Source organism: Ochotona curzoniae, unplaced genomic scaffold (assembly GCF_017591425.1).
Source record: "Ochotona curzoniae isolate NIBS_2020 unplaced genomic scaffold, NIBS_Ocur_1.0 contig_908, whole genome shotgun sequence".
Lineage (NCBI taxonomy): Eukaryota > Metazoa > Chordata > Mammalia > Lagomorpha > Ochotonidae > Ochotona > Ochotona curzoniae.
This window is the reverse complement of record NW_024466607.1, coordinates 14,877,899-14,899,283: the sequence shown is the minus strand read 5'-3', so window position 1 is coordinate 14,899,283 and position 21,385 is coordinate 14,877,899. Positions and strand designations below refer to the sequence as shown.

The window sequence follows — 21,385 nt, the reverse complement described above, 5'->3', positions numbered from 1 at the left end:
GAAACAAGGCTGGTGTGTTCACAGCAGGAACTGCAGTCCCCGCTTTTAATCAGCGGAGGCAAGCAGTGGAAGTTGCGCCACCCTGTGGCCTGACGGGCCTCAACTGCAGTCTGCCTCGTGGTCTTCCAGCTCGGTCTCTGTCACGCAGAGGTCATCCAGGGCTGCGTCTGGGCCAAGATGGAGAAGACTAGGTGAGCCCCAGAGGGGCCTGGAACTGGGGGAAGCACACCCTTCCCCCAACACCCATGGGAACCAACTAGTCCCTTCCACATCCAGGTATTGCTCCCTCAGCTACTGCATGCAGCACAGCTGACAGAGGCAATTCTGACATGGACAGTTCTAGAAAAACCATGGCTCTGCTGTGCTAACTCAACAGATATGAGCAAAGACCAGCCCCATATACCAAGAACTAATGCAAGAAGACTATGAAAATGCCCCCCAGGCTGGAAAAGGCCATGGTGGGGGAAAGGAGGCATAATATCTGCTCACCTTCGCAGTCTGTCACATCAGGGAGCCCCCGGATCAGTGTGCTGACCCCTGGCATCACTTGGTCGTACTGGTGCAGGACCTCCACGCAGTGCATGGTGAAGAGCTTGTCCTTCTGTGACAGGCTGTGCAACAGCAGCACCGTGTCCCTCAGGCAGCGCACTGTCCGCCTCTGCTGTGTGGTCATGGGCACGGCCCCTGCTCTCCGCAGTGTCAGCCACTGTCTATGCAGCATCACTGTGAGGGCTCGGACCACCTGGGCAAGGGGCACCACCTGCTCAGCCTGGCACCTTCAGAGGGGCATGCTGTGCAGGACCACCTCACCCACAGGCTGAGCTACCTTGTCATCTGTCCCCACCTGTCCCTGGCCACTCACCTCCACACTGCACTGGCAGTCGGACCCAGTGACTGGAGGAGAAAGGCTCTGCACACCAAGTTTAGCCAGAAGCCACACGGCCTGGAGAGAACAAGACCCCGGTCACAACAGGGGTTTCCTCAAGATACCCCTACAAGAACTCTGGGTGCCCCTTTGGGTTCAATGCATGGTCATGTGAGGCCTTCCAGGCCAGATTCAGCTTTGGCGCCTGTCTCAGCCCGGCTGCCTCTAGGCCAGGCCTGACTTGCAGGGAACTCCGCCAGTCATACAGCACCTGTGTGCTGCAGCAACCTCCCACCTGCCAAAGCAGTGTTTCCAGCAGTCTGACAAACTGCTGTTTACAAAACAAACCAATGCACCATTTCCCCCTAGACAAAGGAAGACAGAAAAATCCGAGGGTGGATATTGTGCTAAGGGATACTCTATATCCATGGGCGTGCCTAGTTTTGGTCCCACCTATTCACCTCCAGTCCAGCTTGCTGCTAACGTGCCTGGGAGGCAGCTGACTGCCCAGGTACTTAGTTGCTACCATCCATGTGGGAGACCCCGAGTTCCTGGCTCTTGGCCTTGACCAGGCTCAATCCTGGCTGCTGCAACGCAGTTGTCATTCAAATGGAGATGGGGCCAGACGGTTTCCAAAGGTGTCTGGAGTATTTACCTCTTGTTCCAGCTGAAGCCACTGAGAGTTGGAGGCCGTGGGGTCAGGCCTTGACGTGATGTACGTATAGAGCAGCAGCAGGAGGCAGTCTTCTGCAAAGGACACGCCACCTTGTCACCTGCAGCTCGTACACCCTCCGCAGAGGCCATGCTGCCTCATCCTACCCACCTCCACCGCCAGCAGTCATGGGTCCATCCCCACATGGCTTTACCCGAGTGGGAACAGAGTCGCGGGGCCAGTGTATCGTCATCCACCAGGAGCGCAAGCAGGCGGACGGTCAGCAGCATGCAGGGCAGGGGTGTGTCTGGGCTGAGGCTTTGTGGCAGCACCCGCAACACACACTGGAACCTAAAAGATGGGCCTAGGAATAAGCATTCTCCAACCCTGATCCCAAATCCATGCCCACTGTTCTCCAAAGGGAAAAGGAAATATAGGCATGGCAGTAGACTCTACTTAGCCAGAACTGGGTTCCAATGCTGGCCTGAGCATTGCCTACGTGCTGTGGAATTTGCTTAACCCTGTGGGTAATGACTGTCACTGGAGGGGCCCCGTGGCATGGCAACAGATGACCAAGGCCATCTCCTAGAAGAGGGAGACTTCTGGGCCTCATCCAGCTCCCTGCTGCTTTCCTGCCTCTGCTCCCCTTACCACTGAGGGACTCTGGGCAAAGAGAGTACCAGGGGCCAGGTCCTGACCAACGCACACGGCCCAGGGGAGCGTGTGGAGGACTGACCTGGTGCTGGGGAGTTCATCTGCAACACTGGCTACCGTGTGTGCCCTCCCACACCTGCAGGCGCCTGTGCGGAGGTGAGGATGATCCCTCAGCATGTCACTAGACAGGAAGGGCTCACTATACGGACGAACCCTGCTCATTTCAGACTGAATCCTGCTCAGCCCTTAGTCATGGTGTGGGACTTTGTAGCAAGGTGGAATTTAAGCAGAATGGCCCCTAGTTACACTGTCAGGTTACTGAGGTTCACTAAGCCCCCTGAAAGAACCTGCAAGAAAAATCCACCCAAGACTAGTCAGCACTGTGGCACAGTGGGCGAAGCCCCCAGTACAACACAGGAAACCTATACAGGGTGCACCTGATGGAGTCTCAGCGACTCTGCTGATCCTGCTCCTAGCTGATGCTCCTGGACCGCAGCCATGAAAGATGGCCTGTGTATATGTGGGAGAGCAGGGTGGAGTTCCTGCCTGGTCCACATGTGGCTACTGTGGGTATATGGGATGGAAGATCTTTCCCTCTCACACTATGTCCCTCAAATTAATTCTGTCAATCCTTAATGAAAACAACCTCCCTCACATAAAACACTGAGGTTTCCAAGGTTTTTTTTATATGTAAAAAAATTTAAAAGATCTATTGGAAAGTCAGATTTACAGGAGAGACAGAGAAAAGACTTTCGATTTGCTGGTTTACTCCCCAAGTGGCCACAAATGCCAGAGCTGAGCTGGGCTGAAGTCAGGAACTAGGAGCCTTTTCCGGGTCTCCCATGTAGGTGCAGGGTACTAAGGCTTGGGCCATCCTCTACTGCTTTCCCAGGCCACAAATGGAGCTGGAAGGGAAATGCAGTTGCCAGGATATGAACCAGGACCCATATGGGATCCCAGTGCATGGTAGATGAGGACTTGACTACTATGTTACTATGCTGGGCCCTAAGTTATTCACGATAGCATCATAACTTAACTTGATGTACAACCTCAACACAGAAAATGGTGGAAGCTGGGGAGACCTGTATGCTCAAAGCCCCTGGCCAGACTGAGAGGACTTGAGTGGCCATGAGGAAGAAGGCAGGGATGCTCGCTTTCAAGCCTGGGCAAGTGAGGACACACAGTGGACTGGGAGCAGGCCCCCTGGCCACTGCTGCACACCCCTCTGTGCAGCACACCCACACCTGCCTTTACCCCAAAGTCAAACAGGAGCTGTGTCCTAGTGGGGTGAGGAACTGAGAAATGCTGGGTGGGAGGGGGTGCCCATGAGGGAGGAGATCACGGAGACAAGCTGGCCAGCAGGCTGCCTGTAGGTTGTCTGCCAGGGTTTCCTGCCTCTACATAGGGGTCATCGCCAAACACACGAGCCAGCTGTGCTCACTGTGAGGGCACATGGCCAGGGCCATGTCACATGAGTGAGTGAATGGCAGATACCTGTGTCACCAGGAGTAAACATCTCAGGAGCCACGTCTTGAATACTCCAAGAGCAACAGGAATGCAATAACAGGGACTGTACCAAGAGACCTGGGAGAAGCACAGCTTCTGGGACTCACTCAGCAAACATGAAACCTGCTCCCAGCCACTCAAGTGATGGCTCTGCCCTTCACCACACTCAACACACACACACTACTACATTGCCGTGTCCAGTTCTGAGCACAGGTGGTGAATGGACCAGGCCAACCCAGAAATACTCGGATGGAGTCCAAGATGCTGAGCTGGAAGAAGTGTCCAGCTTCTTGGAACCATGCTGAGAAGGGGCTGGATGGCACTTACGGTTCTTCCCCATCTTGGTACTTTGCAATCCCAAGTTAGAACTTTCTGGCAGCAGCGTTCATAAGGTAGGTTCACTACACTACCACTTCCGCAATTCTTGGGAAGATCAAGCAGGGCTGGCACCGTGATCTAGCGGTAAAGCTGCCCCGATCAATTCTGGCATCCCATATGGGCACTAGCTGAGTCCTGATCTAGGTCCCTGATAATGCACTTGGGAATGCAGCAGAGGACAGCCCAGGTCCTTGGGCCCTTGCACTCACGCGAGATCCAGGAGGATCCTGGTTTCAACCTGGCCCAGTGCTATTTGGGAAATGAACCAGTTGAGGAAAGACAAAAATCTCTCTCCCTGCTGTAACTCTGCCTTTCAGATAAAGCAAATCAACTGCACAAGCAGCCTGAGACTTGTACTGGAGGTGAGCAAAGGTAACAGTTCCAGCAAGGTCAGTCTGCTCCCTTGGAAACCCCAGCAGCCTTGACCATGGCGTTTGCCTGACCCACATGTCAGGCCTCCTGGCTCAGCCTTGGTCCTGGACAGGACACATTTCCAGTGGATAGCTGCTTCCTCTGTCACTTGTGCCTTTGGCTTACTTGTTTGGAACCATTCAGGCCAAATAAACCACTTCCTAGCCTCAGAGCTCCCTGCACATGTGTTCAAACTGAGTGGTATAGATATGTCAACTTGTGAGCCAAGTACAAGGGTCACAGGTTAGACTACCAGCTCAGGGAAGACCCGCAGAGTTACAACCAACATGCTGCTTTGTACCTGGGCAAGAAATGAGAAGCAGCATTCTCAGCTAATTTCACGAAAACCTTAAGGCACTGACTTAGGACAGCCATTTGGAGGTGACCTGTGGAGGAGGAGAGTGCTAGCAGGTCAAGAAGCATCTTCAGTAGTGGATGCTGTCCTTGGTCAGCAGCAGCTGCCCTGGAGGCTGAGGCTGCAACACCATGGCTGTGTCCAGGCCCTGGGGCCCCGCTTCCTTCCCCAGCAGCAGGGTCTGCCCCGACTCCTGACAGTAACATGCAGACAACTGCCCCGCTGTGACACACCAGGTGCTGAAGAACACAAAGTGAAGCCACAGAGAAGCCTTCCAGGTAGCAAACGGTGTCTTCAGGGCTGGCCTCCACCCTGGAGCTCATGCCATGTGCATGTGTCGGGGAGTTCCCAGGGCCTCCACTTCTCTTAGCCGCTGCCAAATCCTGCAGAGCCTGGCAGTGCCAGCCAACGAAGAATTGTACAAGGGGCAGGAGATGTATGGCTCCAGGAAGCTGGCCAAGTGGGAAGGTCCTTCTGCCTTTGTCTGCTGGGTATCCATCACAGGAACCTTCATTCCTGGCAACCAGATTCAGTCCAGTGAGCGCCAGGCTCTGTGCTTCTCGCAGGGCTGAGAGGGAAGGTGACCCATCACGAGAGCCCATTATCCTGGAGCCAGAAATCCCAGCCAAGGCACTGGCAACAAACAGAAGAAAACAGCTAAGTATGGGGCGGAGGTAAAGCCAAGGCCCCCCAGCAGCCTGCCTGCCAAGCTCTCCAACCTCCCTGCTCATCCTACAGACCTGCTTGGCTAGAACAGGCTGAGAAAGAGACTTGCTTTCTAGAAATTCCCTCCCAAACAAGATTTGCCCAAGTCTCATGCTTACCTGTGGCCTGCTGGCTGCAAGAGGGGACCAACAGGACCCTCTGCACAATTGCTCAGAAGGTGACAAAGACTGAGCGAGCACCCTGGGACCAAGGGCTGCTTCAGGAGCAGGTTTATCAAAATGGAACCTACAGAAGACAAAGCAATGCTGGGAGGTTCTGCCATGTGAGGCCTTTTCTGTGGCATCACAGGAATAGGTGAGCTTTCCCTGGGTGCCAGCTCTCTCCAAGCCACAACTAAGCCCGCCCACCCCCACTGCGAAGATGCCTGTGGGTGCAGAAGGCTCTGGGCTTTCCATCTCATGAACTGTTCAGCTTCCCGCACTCTGGGAAGCCTGCTCAGGGCACTGCTTCTTGGAGTCCTGGCAAGTCCCCGGGCGCTTCCACTCTGCATACAACAGTCAGATGTACAAGCACCAGCAGAAGCAGGAATTCTGTTACCTGGAGGGCTTGGTCTCTGTATCCAGCTGTCCAGAACAGTTTGCTGGGCCACTTCTTCCCTTACAGGTTCATTTCTCATACTGTGGGTCTTATCTGAAACTGAATAAAAAGTGAATCAAAACATAATCACAAAAGCACAGGCCTGTCAGACACTTTAGATATAACAGGTTGTTTTATACCCACTGTGATCAAAATCAAAGGCCAAGCAGTTCAAGATCTCCCGCACCTTTCATCTTCCTATGTAAAGTGCGATTGAGACTCCTCGGTATGCTGCTTACCCTACGCTGTCCCTTCAGTAGCTGGGCTCTGATAAAGTGGCCTGCACAGGGCAGTGATTTAAGGAGGCAGACAAGGGTCAGTGTACGCCCAGGCTACAATCCATCAGCAGAGCAGTGTGAGAGGGAGGACCTCCTAGTGCTGGGTTATCCCTGGAAAGCAGAGCCTGATGTACCAACCCAGAGCTAGACTAGGAACGGCAGGCACATCCCTGCACACAAGCGGTATTTCTGGCATGGCCAATGCAAGCTGAGGCGACGCTTTCAGAATATACCTGCAAACTCTCGGACGCACTTTCCCTCGAGAGGAGTAACCTAGCTTCTCTTCCCTTGAACGTGGCCCAGAATCAGTTGAGCTGTTTTAACAGTGTGGCAGAAGTGATTCTATGTGACTTCTGGGGGCGAGGCCATAAAAAGAGCTTAAATAAATAAATGAGCTTCTAGCTGGCTCCATGTGGGTTTGCCAACACTAGAGGAGGCAGCTGCCAGGTTAGGGCCCCCAGAAGTCCCAAGAGAGATCTATATGGAAAACTGTCACACTGCCAGCCCCATGAGTGAGCACTAAGACATGGTTTCCAGACTCATACAACCTGCCATTGACTGCAGCCCCTATAGAAACAAGCCGCCCCTTGCTGTCGGCACTGCTGGCGCACAAACTGGGAACCAACAAGTAGCCACTGTCGTCTAAAGCCACAAGCCGGGCTGGTCTGTCACACAGCGGCACACGGCTCACAGGACTCACCCTCTCTGCCCCGCAGAGCCTTGTGTCCGGGATCTGTCTGGCACGGGTGGAGAACGGCCACGTTAGCACTAAAAGACTCCTTTGTAGGGAAAGATGTTTTTCCAAATTGTGGAGAACACACTTCTTGTTTAATAACCACAGAAGGGTTTTTCCTAGGACTGGAAAAAGTTAATTGTATGAAGTTAGAGTAGCAATTCTTTAAAGCCATTTAAAATACCCGGTTATAAAATCCTCTCACAAATTAAAATCTTCCACATCTGGGTACTAGAACCAAAGGCACTCTGATTCTTGCACACACAGTTTGTCCCTATCTCTACACAGAGAAATTTTTCTTCCTAAGAAGATTTACTATTTTTGGGCCCGACACAATGGAGCAATGGCTAAATCCTCACCTTGCAAGAGCCAGTATCCCTTATGGGCACCAGTTCTAGTCCCAGGTGCTCCACTTTCCATCCAATTCCATGCTTATAACCTGAGAACACAGTAGACGACAGCCCAAAACCTTGAGACCCTGGCACCCATGTGGGAGACCCAGAGGAAGCTGCTGGCTTCAGATCAGTTAAGCTCTGATCATTCTAGCCACTTGGGGAGTGAGTCAGCAGACAGAAGGGTTTTCTCTCTCTCTCTCCTCATCCCCATAAATCCTATCCTTTTTTTTTTCTCTATTTTTTTTGTTTGTTTTAAATTTTCTTGATTTGCCTTTTCAATACAAATACTGGGCCTAGCGCAATAGCCTAGCAGCTAAAGTCCCTGCCTTGAATGTGCTAGGATCCCATATGGGTGCTAGTTCTTTTTTTTTTTTTTAAGATTTTTTTTTTTTTTTTATTGGAAAGGCGGATATACAGAGAGGAGAGACAGAGAGGAAGATCTTTCGTCCGATGATTCACTCCCCAAGTGAGCGCAACGGCCAGTGCTATGCCGATCCGAAGCCAGGAGAGACTCTTCCGGGTCTCCCACACGGGTGCAGGGTCCCAAAGCCTTGGGCCGTCCTCGACTGCTTTCCCGGGCCACAGGCAGGGAGCTGGAAGGGAAGCGGGGCTGCCGGGATAGAACCGGTGCCCATATGGGATCCCAGGCGTGCAAGGTGAGGACCTTAACCACTTGTGCCAGGAGCCTTTTCCGGGTCTCCCATGCGGGTGCAGGGTCCCAAAGCTTTGGGGACTGCTTTCCCAGGCTACAGGCAGGGAGCTGGATGGGAAGTGGGGCTGCTGGGATTAGAATTGGCACTCATATGGGATCCCGGGCATGCAAGGCGACCTTAACCACTGCGCCACCGCGCCGGGCCCATAAATTTTTTACTAGTTTTATGAAAGGCAGAGTTACAGAGAAGAAGAGAAAATGGGAGATTTTCCATCTGATGGCTCACTCCCCAAATTGCTGCCACAGCTGCATCTGGGCCAGGAGTTTCATCCACATCTCCCACCTGAGCAGCAGGGGTCCGTGTGGGCATCTTCTACTGCTTTTCCAGGCATATCTGTTGGGAGTTGACCCAACTGCCTGAGCTATCACCTGCTACTTCTGAGAACGGTCACCAGCAAGAAGCTGGAACTGAAGCAGAGCCAGGCCTGAACCCAGGTCCTCCAACATGGAATGCAGGTATCCCAGCCAGTGTCTTAACCACTAAGCCAAACACCTACCACCTAAGGTCTTATTATATATCTCTTTTTTTTTTTTTTGTCAAGGTAGCAGTGCCAAATTCAAGGCCTTTTGATCCAATAACACAGTCTCGATTCCATATTTTTCCAATTCCAAAATAACTGGCCATAATTCCTTTACCATTTCCAGTCCCATCAAAAAAACTTAATCTTTAATGATTCATTTAATTTTGAAAAGTCTTAAGGATTTACTTTATTTATTTGAAAGACAAAGGAGGAGGAACAGAGATCTTCCATCCACTGGCTCGCGTCCCAAATGGCTACAACGGCTGAGGCTGAGCCCGGTGGAAGCCAGTGCTCTACAACTCCAGCTAGGTCTCTCATGTGGAGGGCCCAAGTACTTGGATTATCTTCTGCAGATTTTCCAGATTGTTAACAGGGAATTGCACTGGACATGATGCAGCTAGGACTAAAACTGACAGCACTCACACGAGATTCTGATGTTACAGGTGGTAGATTATACTGGCATAGAATAACCTATGTTTTAATAGTCAAGGAATGAGAGTCTAGAATTGTGGTGCAGGTTAAACTGCTACCTGAGGGTGTAGTATAACAGCTCAACTGGCTAATCCTCCCCCCTTAAAAGCATTAGGATCCTATATAGGCACTGGCTGGTGTCCCAGCTGTTCCACTTTCCATCCAGCTCCCTGCTTGTAGGCTGGGAAAGCAGCGGAGCATGGCCTAAAGCCTTGGGACCCTGCGCCCACATGTGAGATCCGAAGAAGCGTCTGGCTCGGGATCATCTCATCTCCAGCTGTTGTGGCCATTTGGGGAGTGAACCAGTAAAGGAAAGATCTTTCTCTGAACCTGGCATGGTAGTCTAGTAGCTAAAGTCCTTGCATTCAAGTGCTGAGATTCCATATGGGCGCTGGCTCATTTCCTGCCTGTTTCACTTCCCTTCTTGCTCTCCCTGCTTGTGGCCTGGGAAAGCAGTCAAAGATGGCCCAAAGCCTTGGGAAACAACCCATTAAAGATCTGAAGAAGCTGCTGGCTCCTGGCTTCAGATCAGCTCAGCTCCGGCTATTGCAGCCACTTGGAGAGTGAACCAGTGGGTGGAAGATCTCCTTCTCTCAGTAAATCTGACTTTCCAATAAAATAAATACATCTTAGAAAAAGATATTTTCTGTCTCTCCTTCTCTCTGTAAATCTGACCTGCCTTTTCTTTTTTTTTTTTTTTAAAGATTTATTTTTATTATTTTTTCATTGGAAAGGTGGATATACAGAGAGGAGAGAGAGAGAGGAAGATCTTCCGTCCGATGATTCACTCCCCAAGTGAGCGCAACAGGCCGATACTATGCCGATCCGAAGCCAGGAGCCTCTTCCGGGTCTCCCACTCGGGTGCAGGGTCCCAAAGCTTTGGGCCGTCCTCAACTGCTTTCCCGGGCCACAGGCAGGGAGCTGAAAGGGAAGCGGGGCTGCCGGGATTAGAACCGGCGCCCATATGGGATCCCGGGCGTGCAAGGCGAGGACCTTAACCACTGCGCCACCGCGCCGGGCCCCTGACCTGCCTTTTCAATAAATCTTTATATATATGTGTGTGTGTATATATGTATACATATATGCATATATGTGTATATATATGTGTATATATATATATTTATTTATTTATTTTTTATTGGAAAGGCAGAACTACATGAAGAGGGAAGAGGGAGAGAGATATCTTCTAGCTACTGGTTCGCTTCCCAAGTGTTCACAACAGCCCAAGCTGGCCCAGTCCAGAGACAGAAGCTAGCAGTTTCTTATATGTCTCACACTTGGGTGCTGGAACCTAATTATTTGGGTCCTCCTCCGCTGCTTTCCCAGGCACATTATTGGAGTTGGATTAGCAGTGAAGCAGCTGGGCCCGGCATGGTGGCCTAGCGGCTAAAGTCCTCGCCTTGAATGCGCCAGGATCCTATAAGGGTACTGGTTCTAATCCCAGCAGCTCCACTTCCCATCCAGCTCCCTGCTTGTGGCCTGGGAAAGCAGTCAAGGACGGCCCAAAGCCTTGGGACCCTGCACCCGAGTGGGAGACCTGGAGGAAGTTCCTGGCTCCTGGCTTCAGATCGTCCACCTATATTAGATGGTGGTGGCTTTGCCTTTTATACACAATGATAGTGAACAGGAGATGGAGGGAGGGAAAAACACGAAGGGAAGGAAAAACAGGGAGGGTTCTCATTTGCTGATTTACTTCCGGGGCACTGCAGCAGCCAGGGTTGTGCTGGATCAAAGGTGGGAACTGGGCAAACAGTCCAGGTCTCCCAAATACTTGAGTCATCATCGCTGCTTCTCAAGGTTCTATTAGCAGAACCAGAGTTAGGATCCAGAATGGGAAACTGAACCCAAGTACTCCAATGTGGGATACAGCATCACAGCAGCTGGGCAGAATGTCTGCTCCCAGCATGCCTATGTCTTTGTTAGAGACGCTCTGATTTGACCATACAATGTCAAAGCCTTGCTATCACTGCTACTTGAAGAGTGAACATGGATGCTTTGACTGTCTTCTCCTAACTACACAAAACAAGAGTACCATTTCACGCTCTGCCCATTAGGAGCAAAGGCAGCAGACAAGGGGCAGTGGTATAGTGGGCTAAGATGCCACTTGAGAAGGGCAGACATCCTACATCACTGTGCCCATTTAGCTTCTGGATTCACCCATATCGAAAGATTCTAATGGCGTGCTGGGCTTCTGGCTTTGGTACGCAACAGTCTTGGCTTTTCAGGCACTTGGGGAGTGACCCAGAGGCCAGGAATGCTGAGATGAATGCTAGATGAAAATCTTAGGGCAGCAAATGAGAAAAAGTATTCCAAGTAACTAAGACTGAAATACCCTGTTAAAATTACCTAAAAATTAAGATGGGTTACCACCAAAATTTGAAGATCACCTTTCCAACCTTTTTCACAGTTTCCAAGGCACTGTGAAAGACTTGCAGGGTATGGATCTCATGTGGAGACGCCTCATCCACCTGTGACTACCTCAGGAGAGAAGATCTCTCCCCAGATGACAGAGGGAGCGGCTCTCGCTTGGGACCAGCCAGATTCTGTTATGTAGAATTTCTGCTGAATTTAAGAACTATCGAAACCACTCGAGCAGAACCTCGGAAAATGCTCTACAGCGGGGACCCTGGGATGACATCGGGTGGCTGTTTCCCATGCCCGGGTACTGAGGGGGTTTGGAGGCTGTACCCCTCGTATCCACCCCCGTTGCCTAGATACAGGAAGAAGAGAAAATGTGTAAACAATGGTTTCGCCCACGATCCCTGATCCTTGACCCTTCCCACCCTGATCAACTATGTAATCATCATCAAAAATAAAAAGAATTTCTGCTGAACTTAACAACACTGCAGTGTCTCCAGCCATCATTACCTGACATGGCCTGTGGGGGGAGCCGCCAGTCTGTGTGACCGTTCGCTGCTCTGAAGTTTGGTCCTTAGTTCGTTCATCTCGGCGTCTTTAAACTGGAGCTCAGACTGTAATGACTGGAGCTGAAGTCAAAGAAAAAGGTATCTGTATAGGCCCAGCCAGATATTCTAAAATATCTTGGGATCTCAAAATCTCAAGCTTGTAAGAGAAAAATGTGCATCAAAGTCCATGCTACAAATGTTCTAAAACATCCAAACACTGGCCTTTCTCCTCAAAGGTAGCACGCGGCATCTGTGTGGGTTACGTACTACCACCACCACTTGCTTGGCCACTCTGAACTTCAGCTGACCAGGGGGATACAGTGGAATGAATGTGAAACACCCAGGGTGGCAAGGTACCACATCTCAGCAACAAGATGAGAGTTTTTCCATGATGACAGTAGTGGACAATTCCAGGTCTTCTTGACAGCCTGGTCAGAGGCAGCCAGTGTTCTGATGTAGTGGGTTAAGCTGCTGCTGACAGCACCAGCATCCTATGTGGGTGTTAGTTCAGGGCCAGCTTTTCTTCCTCCAACCCAGGTCGCTAATTGTGACAACCCAGATTAAAAAAAAAAAAAAAAAGTGACATAAGACTGGATCTCCTGGTTTTTCTTTTCTTTTCTTAAGATTTAATTTTATTGGAAAGTCAGATATACAGAAAAGAGACAGAGGGGAAGAACTTCTGTCCACTGATTTACTCATTCACTCCCTAAGTGGCCACAATAGCCGGAACTTCGCTGATCTGAAGCCAGGAGCCTGGAACTTCGTCCAGGTCTTCCACTCGGGTGCAAGGTTCCAAAGCTTTGGGCCGTCCTTGACTGCTTTCCCAGGCCACAGGCAGGGAGATGGATGGGAAATGGGCCACCAGGACATGAACCAACTCTCATACGGGATCCTGGCACGTGCAAGGTAAGGATGTTAGGCGCTAGGCTATCATGCTGGGCTCTCCTGATAGGTTTCTGAGTGGTGTCTGTAATATTGGGTTCTTGGAAAAGTCCCAAAAGGGGAATGAGAGTACACACTGCAAGAAAATCTCTCATTCCAGGATGAGGTCCTGCTTTTCTTTTACAGCTGATTGCCCCTAATTGGTTTCTGCACACAGAATTGAGAGGACCTGTTTGCCTGGTTGAGTTGTTTGCTACTAAATGGATGCAGCTCTTACTGACTAGAGTTTAAACTGAATGATGCTTAAACTGACTGGGTGCTTGTTTTTCACACAGTAGCTGGATCATTTGTATTGTGCACTGACGTAGGCTGGGCTGACTGAAGGATTCGTATCATGCACCAGGGCTCTCTTAGCTGACTAGATGATCACTGCCTTAAAACCCCTGAACGCGGCTGATGGGGCTGCTCCCCTCCTTCCGCCAGCTCACCGGGCAGCACCAGCTAGTGAATAAGGACCCCCGAGCTGCCAAATCATTTCTGGGACAGCTTTGGTTAACTAGAAACACAAATGTGCTTGTGAAAGCAGCAAAAGGTGTCCCAAGTGTGTAGGCCCTGCACCTGGTGGGAGACTTTAGAAGAAGCTCCTGGCTCCTGGTTTCCTGACCCACCCCCAAGCAATTACAGTCATTTGGGGAACGAACAAATGTATGGAAGATCAGTCTCTCTCACTCACCTCTTTCTCTGTAAGTCTGCCTTTCAAGCAGTAATATTTTTTTTTCTTGTAAAAATGTATTTACTTTAAAAAAATTATTTATTTGGGGGCCCAGTGCTGTAGCCTAGTGGCTAAAGCCTTTGCCTTGCATGTGCCAGGATCCCACATGGGCACCAGTACATATTCCTGTGGCCCCTTTTCCCATCCAGCTCCCTGCTTCTGGCCTGGGAAGGCAGTAGAGGATGGCCCAGAGCCTTGGGACCCTGCACCCACATGGGAGACCTGGAAGAAGCTCGTGGCTCCACTCCTGGCTTCGGATCAGCACAGCTCTGGCCATCGTGGCAGCTTGGGGAGTGAAATCAACAGACAGAAGATTTTCCTCTCTGCATATCTGACTTTCCAATAAAAAATAAATCTTTAAGAAATGTATTTATTTTGATTGGAAAGGCAGAGTTACACAGGAAGAAGGAGAGAGAAAGATCTTCCACCTGTTGGTTCACTCCCCAAATGGCCACAACAGAGTGGAGTGGATCTGAAGCCAGGAGCCTCTTCAGGTCTCCCAAGCAGGGTCCTAAGGACTTGCGCTATCCTTTGCTGCTTTCTCAGGCTATAAGCATGGAGAAAGTGGAGCAACAGAACTGGATGGATGCCAACACTTGCAAGTCTAGGATTAGCCTGTTGAGCCATCATGTTGGCCCCCAATCTTTAAAAAACAAAAAACAAAAAAACACACCACCACCACCAGGTAGAGAATCTGGAATGGTTTTACCAAAACCCCAGGGTCCACAGCCAGTAGAAGCCACCATGGTTCCCTAAACACACTCCCATTCCACACCAGGCAGTGTATCACACACAAGTAGTACGGGAGCCTCCCAATAAACCCTATCATTTTCTGCGACAGGTACGGGAAATGAGGCATGTGGCTTAAGTCATCTCTCTGAAGCACTTAGGTGGAAAGTCGGCCGCTGCCATCAGTGCTGTACGGGGGATGCAACATCGGAAGCGCTGTGCTGCACTGGGATCCGAGGAATTTTCTCCCAGGACAGCATCCCCCTCTCACTGAGAAACAACCACCTCCCAACCTCTCCATGTTCTCCAGTATCTCTCTGGCGACATCAACTGGTCCAGGACAAGCACCTGATGCAAGTTGGACTAATCAGAGCCTCCCTCAGAATTTTCAACCTGAGAGGAGGCAGAGCATATCTTAACTTGGCCCTGGAATTAGGAAGTAAGAGCCCAGTGAACAGTAGGACAGAGCCTATCTAGAGTGTAGAGAATAATCTAGAATGTCCTGGCAAGGTTTAATAATACAGGTTGTGGGCCTGGCGTGGTGGCGCAGTGGTTAAGGTCCTCGCCTTGCATGCCCAGGATCTCATATGGGCGCCAGTTCTATCCCAGCAGCCCTGCTCCCCTTCCAGCTCCCTGCTTGTGGCCCAGGAAAGCAGTCGAGGATGGCCCAAAGCTTTGGGACCCTGCACCCGCGTGGGAGACCCAGAAGAGGCTCCTGGCTTCGGACCGGCATAGCATCGGCCGTTGCGCTCACTTGGGGAGTGAATCATCGGATGGAAGATCTTCCTCTCTGTCTCTCCTCTCTGTATATCCGCCTTTCCAATGAAAAAATAATAAAAATAAATCTTTAAAAAAAATAATAATAATGCAGGTTGTACCCAGGCTTGGTATGGAATGCCAATATAAAACCTTTTGGCCTAAAGGCCAATTAGGTTTAGAATCTGTTACAAGAGCCCCAGTTTACCTGCTTCTAGACGTTCTAAACTTGTGACTGACTTTTGCCAAAACCAACTACCACAGAACAGGATTTCATCCACACACCTGTGCACCCTGGGAGAGAAGCTGCACGGAACTGGCTCAGAGCAGACGCACAGCAGCGCCTGCTGGACTCTCCCCAGGCAAGCATGGGCAACACTAGCTACTGCTCCCAAAGGAAGCAAGTAGGCCCAGCCACTGCCCCTAACACACCAAACGAACTGCTCCGGCCTACCTTTCTGGAGAATTCTTTCTCTTTGTCACTGAGTGCTTGGGCTTTCTCTTGCTCCAGTAGGAAGTGTGATCTCCTCTGCTCCTCCAAAGTGCATTCTGTCTGCTGCAGCGAGTCCCGCAGAATCTTAATCTCTCCATTCTTCAGGAGGACTTTTTCCTCCATTGCCTTCAGCTGTAAGTGTCAAATTAATGGTGTGAAAAGCTTATAAAGGAAAATGGCTTATATTCTATTTCAATCTACAGCTGGGGTGATAAAGTGTAGCAGAGTGCCCAGTGTGGTAGCCTAGTGGCTGAAATCCTTGTCTTGCATGTGCCAGGATCCCATATGGGCACCAGCTCTAATCCTGGCTACTCCACTTCCCATCCAGCTCCCTGCTTGTGGCCTGGGAAGGCAGTAGAGGATGCCCAAAGCCTTGGGACCCTGCACCCAAGTGAGAGACCTGGAAAAGGCTCCAGGCTCCTGGCTTCTGATCAGCTCAGCTCTGGCTGCTACAGTCACTTGGGGAGTGAACCAATGGATGAAGACTTTTCTGTGTAAATGCCTTTCCAACAAAAATAATAAATAAATCTTTAAAGAAAAAAGTGTAGGAAAACATGTCCACAGGCCAGTAAGTGTTCAAAACATATACATTATCAATCAGACGTCACCAGTGTGCTCGGCCTGCTCACTCAGCAAGCCGTCTTCAGCAGGTCCTTGTCACTCACATCCTTTAAGCCTAATAGGCATTTAACTGAGCACTCACAGAACTAAAACTCCACATTATGTTCCTTGTTTGCTTAGAGATCTACACACAGTCATAAGAAGAAAGTCTGCTTTCTTGAGAAACTGTTAATGAAAATAGCAACCACTATGATCTCAGGTCCTTCACACAAAAATGCAACAGCGAGGAGAAGGGAAGTGATGTGGCATAGTGGTTACAGTACTGCCTGGGGTGACTGCGTCCCATGCCGGATGCCAGTTCTCCACTGGCTCTCTTCTGACTGCAGCTTCCTGGAGAACATGTGCCCTGGGAGACAGCAGGTGGTGGGCAGGTACTTGGATCCCTGCCACCCATGCGGGAGGCCTGGAATGAGCTCCTGTCGTCTGGCTTCAGCCTGGCTAAACTTTGGGTGTCTCAAGCATCTGGGGAATGAACGAGTGGATTGATGGGAGATCAATGTGTCTCTGCCTTTCAAAATTTAAAAAGTATTGGGGTGGATATGATGGCACAGCAGGGTAAGCTGGCACTTAGGATCCCCATATCCCATAATGGAGTGACTGTTCAAGCTCCTAGAACTTCCACATTTCTGAGCCAGTTCCTGTTAATGACCACTAGACATAACAGATAATGGCCTAAGCCCTGTGGGAGTCCCAGGTGGAGTTCCTGGTTTCAGCCTAGCCTAGTACTGATTACTGCAGACAGCCAGGGAGTGAATGAGCGAATGGCAGGCATTTTTCTGTCTCTGTCAGTGTTATATACATATAAATATATTTATTTATATAAAGTGAATAAATTTCACAACACAGCTTTAGGACCAATAACTAACTCTTTAAACATATCATGAATGTATCTTAGTCCTATAATTATCTCTTGAGTTTAGTATACAATGTTTCTCTTCTTTCTAAAAATTATTTTAATCTTTTATTAGAAGAGGTGAATGATATTCTACCTGCTGGTTTTCTCCAAAAGGTCTGCAACCACCCAGAGATGAGCCAGAATGAGGCTGGGGTCTCGGAACCCAACCAGGGACCCAAGCCTTTGAGCCATCATCTTTCACCTCCCAGGGGTGTTCCTTAACGGAAAGTGGGACTCAGAAGCACAGCCAGGATTCGAACCAAACATTCCTGATACAGAATGCAGGCATCCCAAGCAGTCACTTAAAATTCTGTGCCACACATAAAAATCAGGTCTGGGATCACCTCAGACGAAGTTTCTTTGGGGATCCCTCCAACTGAACTGCTGATCTCAGAACCCTAACCATGAAGAGAAGTGCAGGTTCCATGGTCTGACAAGGAAGTCCACGTGTCAAAGCTGAGCCTCCTCAGAGGCTCAGACGTTACAGTGGACGACATATCCAGGTGCACATGGAGGACATGACTGTGTATCGGAACCTGTGTATCGGAGGACACCTGATACCACAGCAGAGGATGGCTTTCCTCTGGAGGACAGAACATCGATCATCTGCCCCAGCCATGTGTTGGCAGTGACAATCTGGGCAAATGGAGACTCTAAGGTGGATTATGTCAGCCAGTGGATTCTGGATTTTATCGTGCATGGAATCATGAGATTGGCAGTAATTCAGAACTATTGGACTATCAAAACTGCTTGAGCAGTGCCCCCGGAGCATGCCCTATGTTGGGGACCCTGGGACGGGTGGAAGGTTGGGTGGGGTTCCTCCCCTTTGTCCCTCCCCACACCAGATACAGAAAAAAATGTGGAAACAATGGTCTTACCCACTTTCCTATAGCCTTTGATCCTTTGTGTCCTAATCAATTATCAAAATAAAATAACTTTTAAAAATAAATAAAATTTTGTGCCAAACAGTTGTAACATTTTTTTTCCGTTGCTCTAAAGTGCTTTAAGAAACCTGAATGGGTCCGGCATGATAGCATAGAAGCTAAAGTCCTCACCTTGCACATGCTGGGATCCCATATGGGCACCAGTTCTAATCCCAGCAACTCCACTTCCTACCTAGCTCCCTGCTTGTGGCCTGGGAAAGCAGTAGAGGACGGCCCAATGCTTTGGGACCCTGCACCCATGTGGGATACCCAGAAGAAGTTCCTGGCTCCTGGCTTCGGATCGGCATAGCATTGGCCGTTGAGCTCACTTGAGTGAATTATTGGACAGAATATCTTACTCTGTCTCTCCTCTCTATATATGACTTTGTAATGAAAATAAAATAAATCTTAAACAAACAAGCAGCTTTTTTATGTTTTATTGCACAATGTTTTCTGATGCTTAAGTGAATAAATGACCTACAGAAAATCACTTACCTTTTCCTGAAGCTCTCTGTATTGTGCCTGAAGTACTTCTAACTCGAAGTTATCAACAGGTACCCTTTCGCTGTTTTTTCCCACTGGATTTTTTGACAGCCCATCCAATCTGGGGACTTTCTGGATACCTATTAAAAAAAATTTACCAGATATAATTTAGGGCCTAACATAATCTTACTTTTCCCAGAAAAGACTGAAAAGCATCACTCTTGAAAGCAATGCAAAGAGCTACAAGCAATACACACAGACCATTTCCAACCTAAGAACACAATTCATAGACTTATGAAATAGTGGATCTTATCACCCTCTCTGCACTGCGAACCCAACTTCTTTCATTCTATTTTTAAAGATGTATTTTTATTGGAAAAGCAAATCACATTTACAGAGAGGAGAAACAGAGCAAAAGCTCTTCCAACCGCTGGGCTAACCAATCACTTGGGCTCCAGGTCTCCCGCGCGGGTACAGGGTCCCAAGGCTTTGGGCTGTCCTTGACTGCTTTCCCAGGCCACAAGCAGGGAGTTGGATGGGAAACAGGGCACTGGGACATGAGTCAGCACCCATATGGGATCCCTGTGCATGCAAGTTGAGGACTTTAGGCACAAGGCTACCCTGAACCCAATTTCAAGAGCTTCATCTGTAGGCTCAAAGATGCTGTGGGGCTCTCACTGGCTGGGCACCGTGACCGACGACTACTAAACTGTGTTCATGGAGCACTTACAACAAGCCAGGCATGATGACCCAGAGACATGGGCTTTATAGGACATTCAAAAAATCATCACTTGAATAAATGTGAAACTACAGTGGTTACACACAGAGGAAAGGCTCTAGCATAGGGATCTGGCCTAACTGGAATGCTGAGAATATTTCCATAAGGAAGCCTTGAGGAGCCATGAGGGCACAAAAGAATGGAGATCAAGAACACTCAATGCTTTAAGGAAGAATACCGCTGTACTATTAGGGGACAGGAAGAACTCAATGAGGGGCAGACCGTAGCAAAACGGGGGTGGGGAGAGCACATCATGCATGGTAAGCTCTGAGATCGCGGGCCCAGTGCAGTAGCCTAGGGCCTAGAATCCTTGCCTTTCATGGGTGCTGATTCGTGTGCCAGCTGCTCCACTTCCCTCCCAGCTCCCCGCTTGAGGCCTGGGAAGGTAGTGAGGATGGCTCAAAGCCTTGGGACCCTGCACCTGCGTGGGAGACACAGAAGCAGCTCCTGGCTTCTGATCAGCTCAGCTCTGGCTATTGTGGCCACTTGGGAAGTGAACCAGAGGATGGAAGACACTTCTGTCTTTCCTTCTTTGTAAATCTGACATTACAGTAAAAACAAATAAAAAACAAAACACCAAAACTTAGATCTTTCCTCCAGGAGGGGCACAATAGGAGTATTAAAAAGACTTCCAGCTGCGATGTCCGCTGTGTCTGTGTGACTTGGCCCGCCCTGGGGATTGGAAAGATTCCCCCCCGCCCCAACTACTGTGTGATGTCAACACTGGGAACGTGAGATTCAAGTCAGCACTTGGAGTGAGCGGCGGCCAGCGCCAGGCAGAAGCAGTGTCAACGGGAGGAATTGGAGCCAGATGCAGAAGAGCGGCTAGGATCTGGGCAGCAAGGAGGGGTGGAGTGCAAGCGGAGGACAGAGGACAGTCACAGCCACAGCAAACACCTGGTCACCCATGAATGTGTGCGCCCGGCGCGTGGGAGACTGCAGAAAATTACCTTGCCGAGTTTAAGCATCCTGGCAGACAAGTACAGACACAAGACATCATCTTAAAGCCTTTCTGGGCGCCCTTACAAGCCTTCATTCATTCCCCAGGCTGGCGGCACATGGTACAGACCACAGCTGAATAACGGAATTAAATCTCTTCCACCTGCTGCCGCTCCTGGGCCCCTCCCATGGCCAGGCTAAAGGGGATAAGGGTTTTCATCAGGTGTAATGTTTTCCACCTGTGCAGCAAACGCTTCCAGTGTGTGGGGGGGAGGGGAGGGGATTTCTGCTTAGAACCTTTCCAGAACCGAAGGGGCCTTTCAGACAATAACATTATCCCTCTAGCTTTCTATATTTAAAAGATACTCCGGATACCTTTCTTCTCCCAAATCAACTGCTGCTTAAATCAGGGGTTTCAAAAGGTTACGGGGCTGGTGAAGGGGTCCGGGAGTCACAACCGCCCAGCAGCTGCGGCCCGGCGGGCTGCACTGCCCTGCGGGAGGAGGCCGGGAAGGGCACTCACTGGTCACTTCCCGGGGCGCGGGCGGGCACTGGCTCAGGGCCTGCGACGCCAGGATGTCCAGCTCCTCCAGGTCGTCGGCGGTGAAGTCTCCGTGCTCGCCGAATGGGTCTTCAGGGTCCGGGGCGGCGGCGGCGGCGGCGGCCTCTGGGAAGCTGCGGGCGCGCTTGCTTGGGGGATGCCCAGGGATGGGCAGCGGGCCGGGGCGAGGGCCCGGGGGCCCGCTCCGCTTCCTGCCCGGCGCGGACGCCCCGGCCATGCCTGCAGGGGGATCCCCGGACGCCTCAGCCTCCGCCGGCCCCAACTGCCCGCGCGCCGCCACTCGCCTCAGCTTGCCCGGCGCCGTCCCCGACCCCGCGGGCCAATCAGCTGCCTGCCTGCCGGCGCGCACCACTGACGTGTTCCGAGAGCGCCGCCCTCGGCGCGGTCAAGCCGGGGTCCCTTGGCGGAACTCC

The 21,385-nt window shown here is 50.5% G+C and overlaps 1 protein-coding gene across 4 annotated transcripts; it reads right to left on the bottom strand.

Annotated features, from left to right (window-relative positions):
- Positions 1 to 75: 75 nt before the first annotated feature.
- On the bottom strand, positions 76 to 21,210 carry LOC121165673 (ATR interacting protein). Of its 4 annotated transcripts, none has more exons than XM_040994396.1 (13): positions 20,934 to 21,210; positions 18,706 to 18,833; positions 15,733 to 15,903; positions 12,102 to 12,220; positions 7,102 to 7,259; positions 6,085 to 6,183; positions 5,646 to 5,772; positions 4,768 to 5,454; positions 1,732 to 1,868; positions 1,521 to 1,612; positions 863 to 943; positions 490 to 742; positions 76 to 167 (listed from the first exon to the last, which is right to left on the bottom strand). In XM_040994396.1, the coding sequence occupies exons 1-13, from the start codon at positions 21,187 to 21,189 to the stop codon at positions 100 to 102; spliced, it is 2,376 nt and encodes a 791-aa protein (XP_040850330.1). In that variant the 5' UTR covers positions 21,190 to 21,210; the 3' UTR covers positions 76 to 99. The 4 variants fall into 4 exon arrangements, with proteins under 4 accessions (XP_040850330.1, XP_040850331.1, XP_040850332.1 ...); XM_040994397.1 differs by having other exon boundaries at positions 6,085 to 6,177; XM_040994398.1 differs by lacking the exon at positions 863 to 943 and having other exon boundaries at positions 6,085 to 6,177.
- Between the last annotated feature and the right edge of the window lie 175 nt (positions 21,211 to 21,385).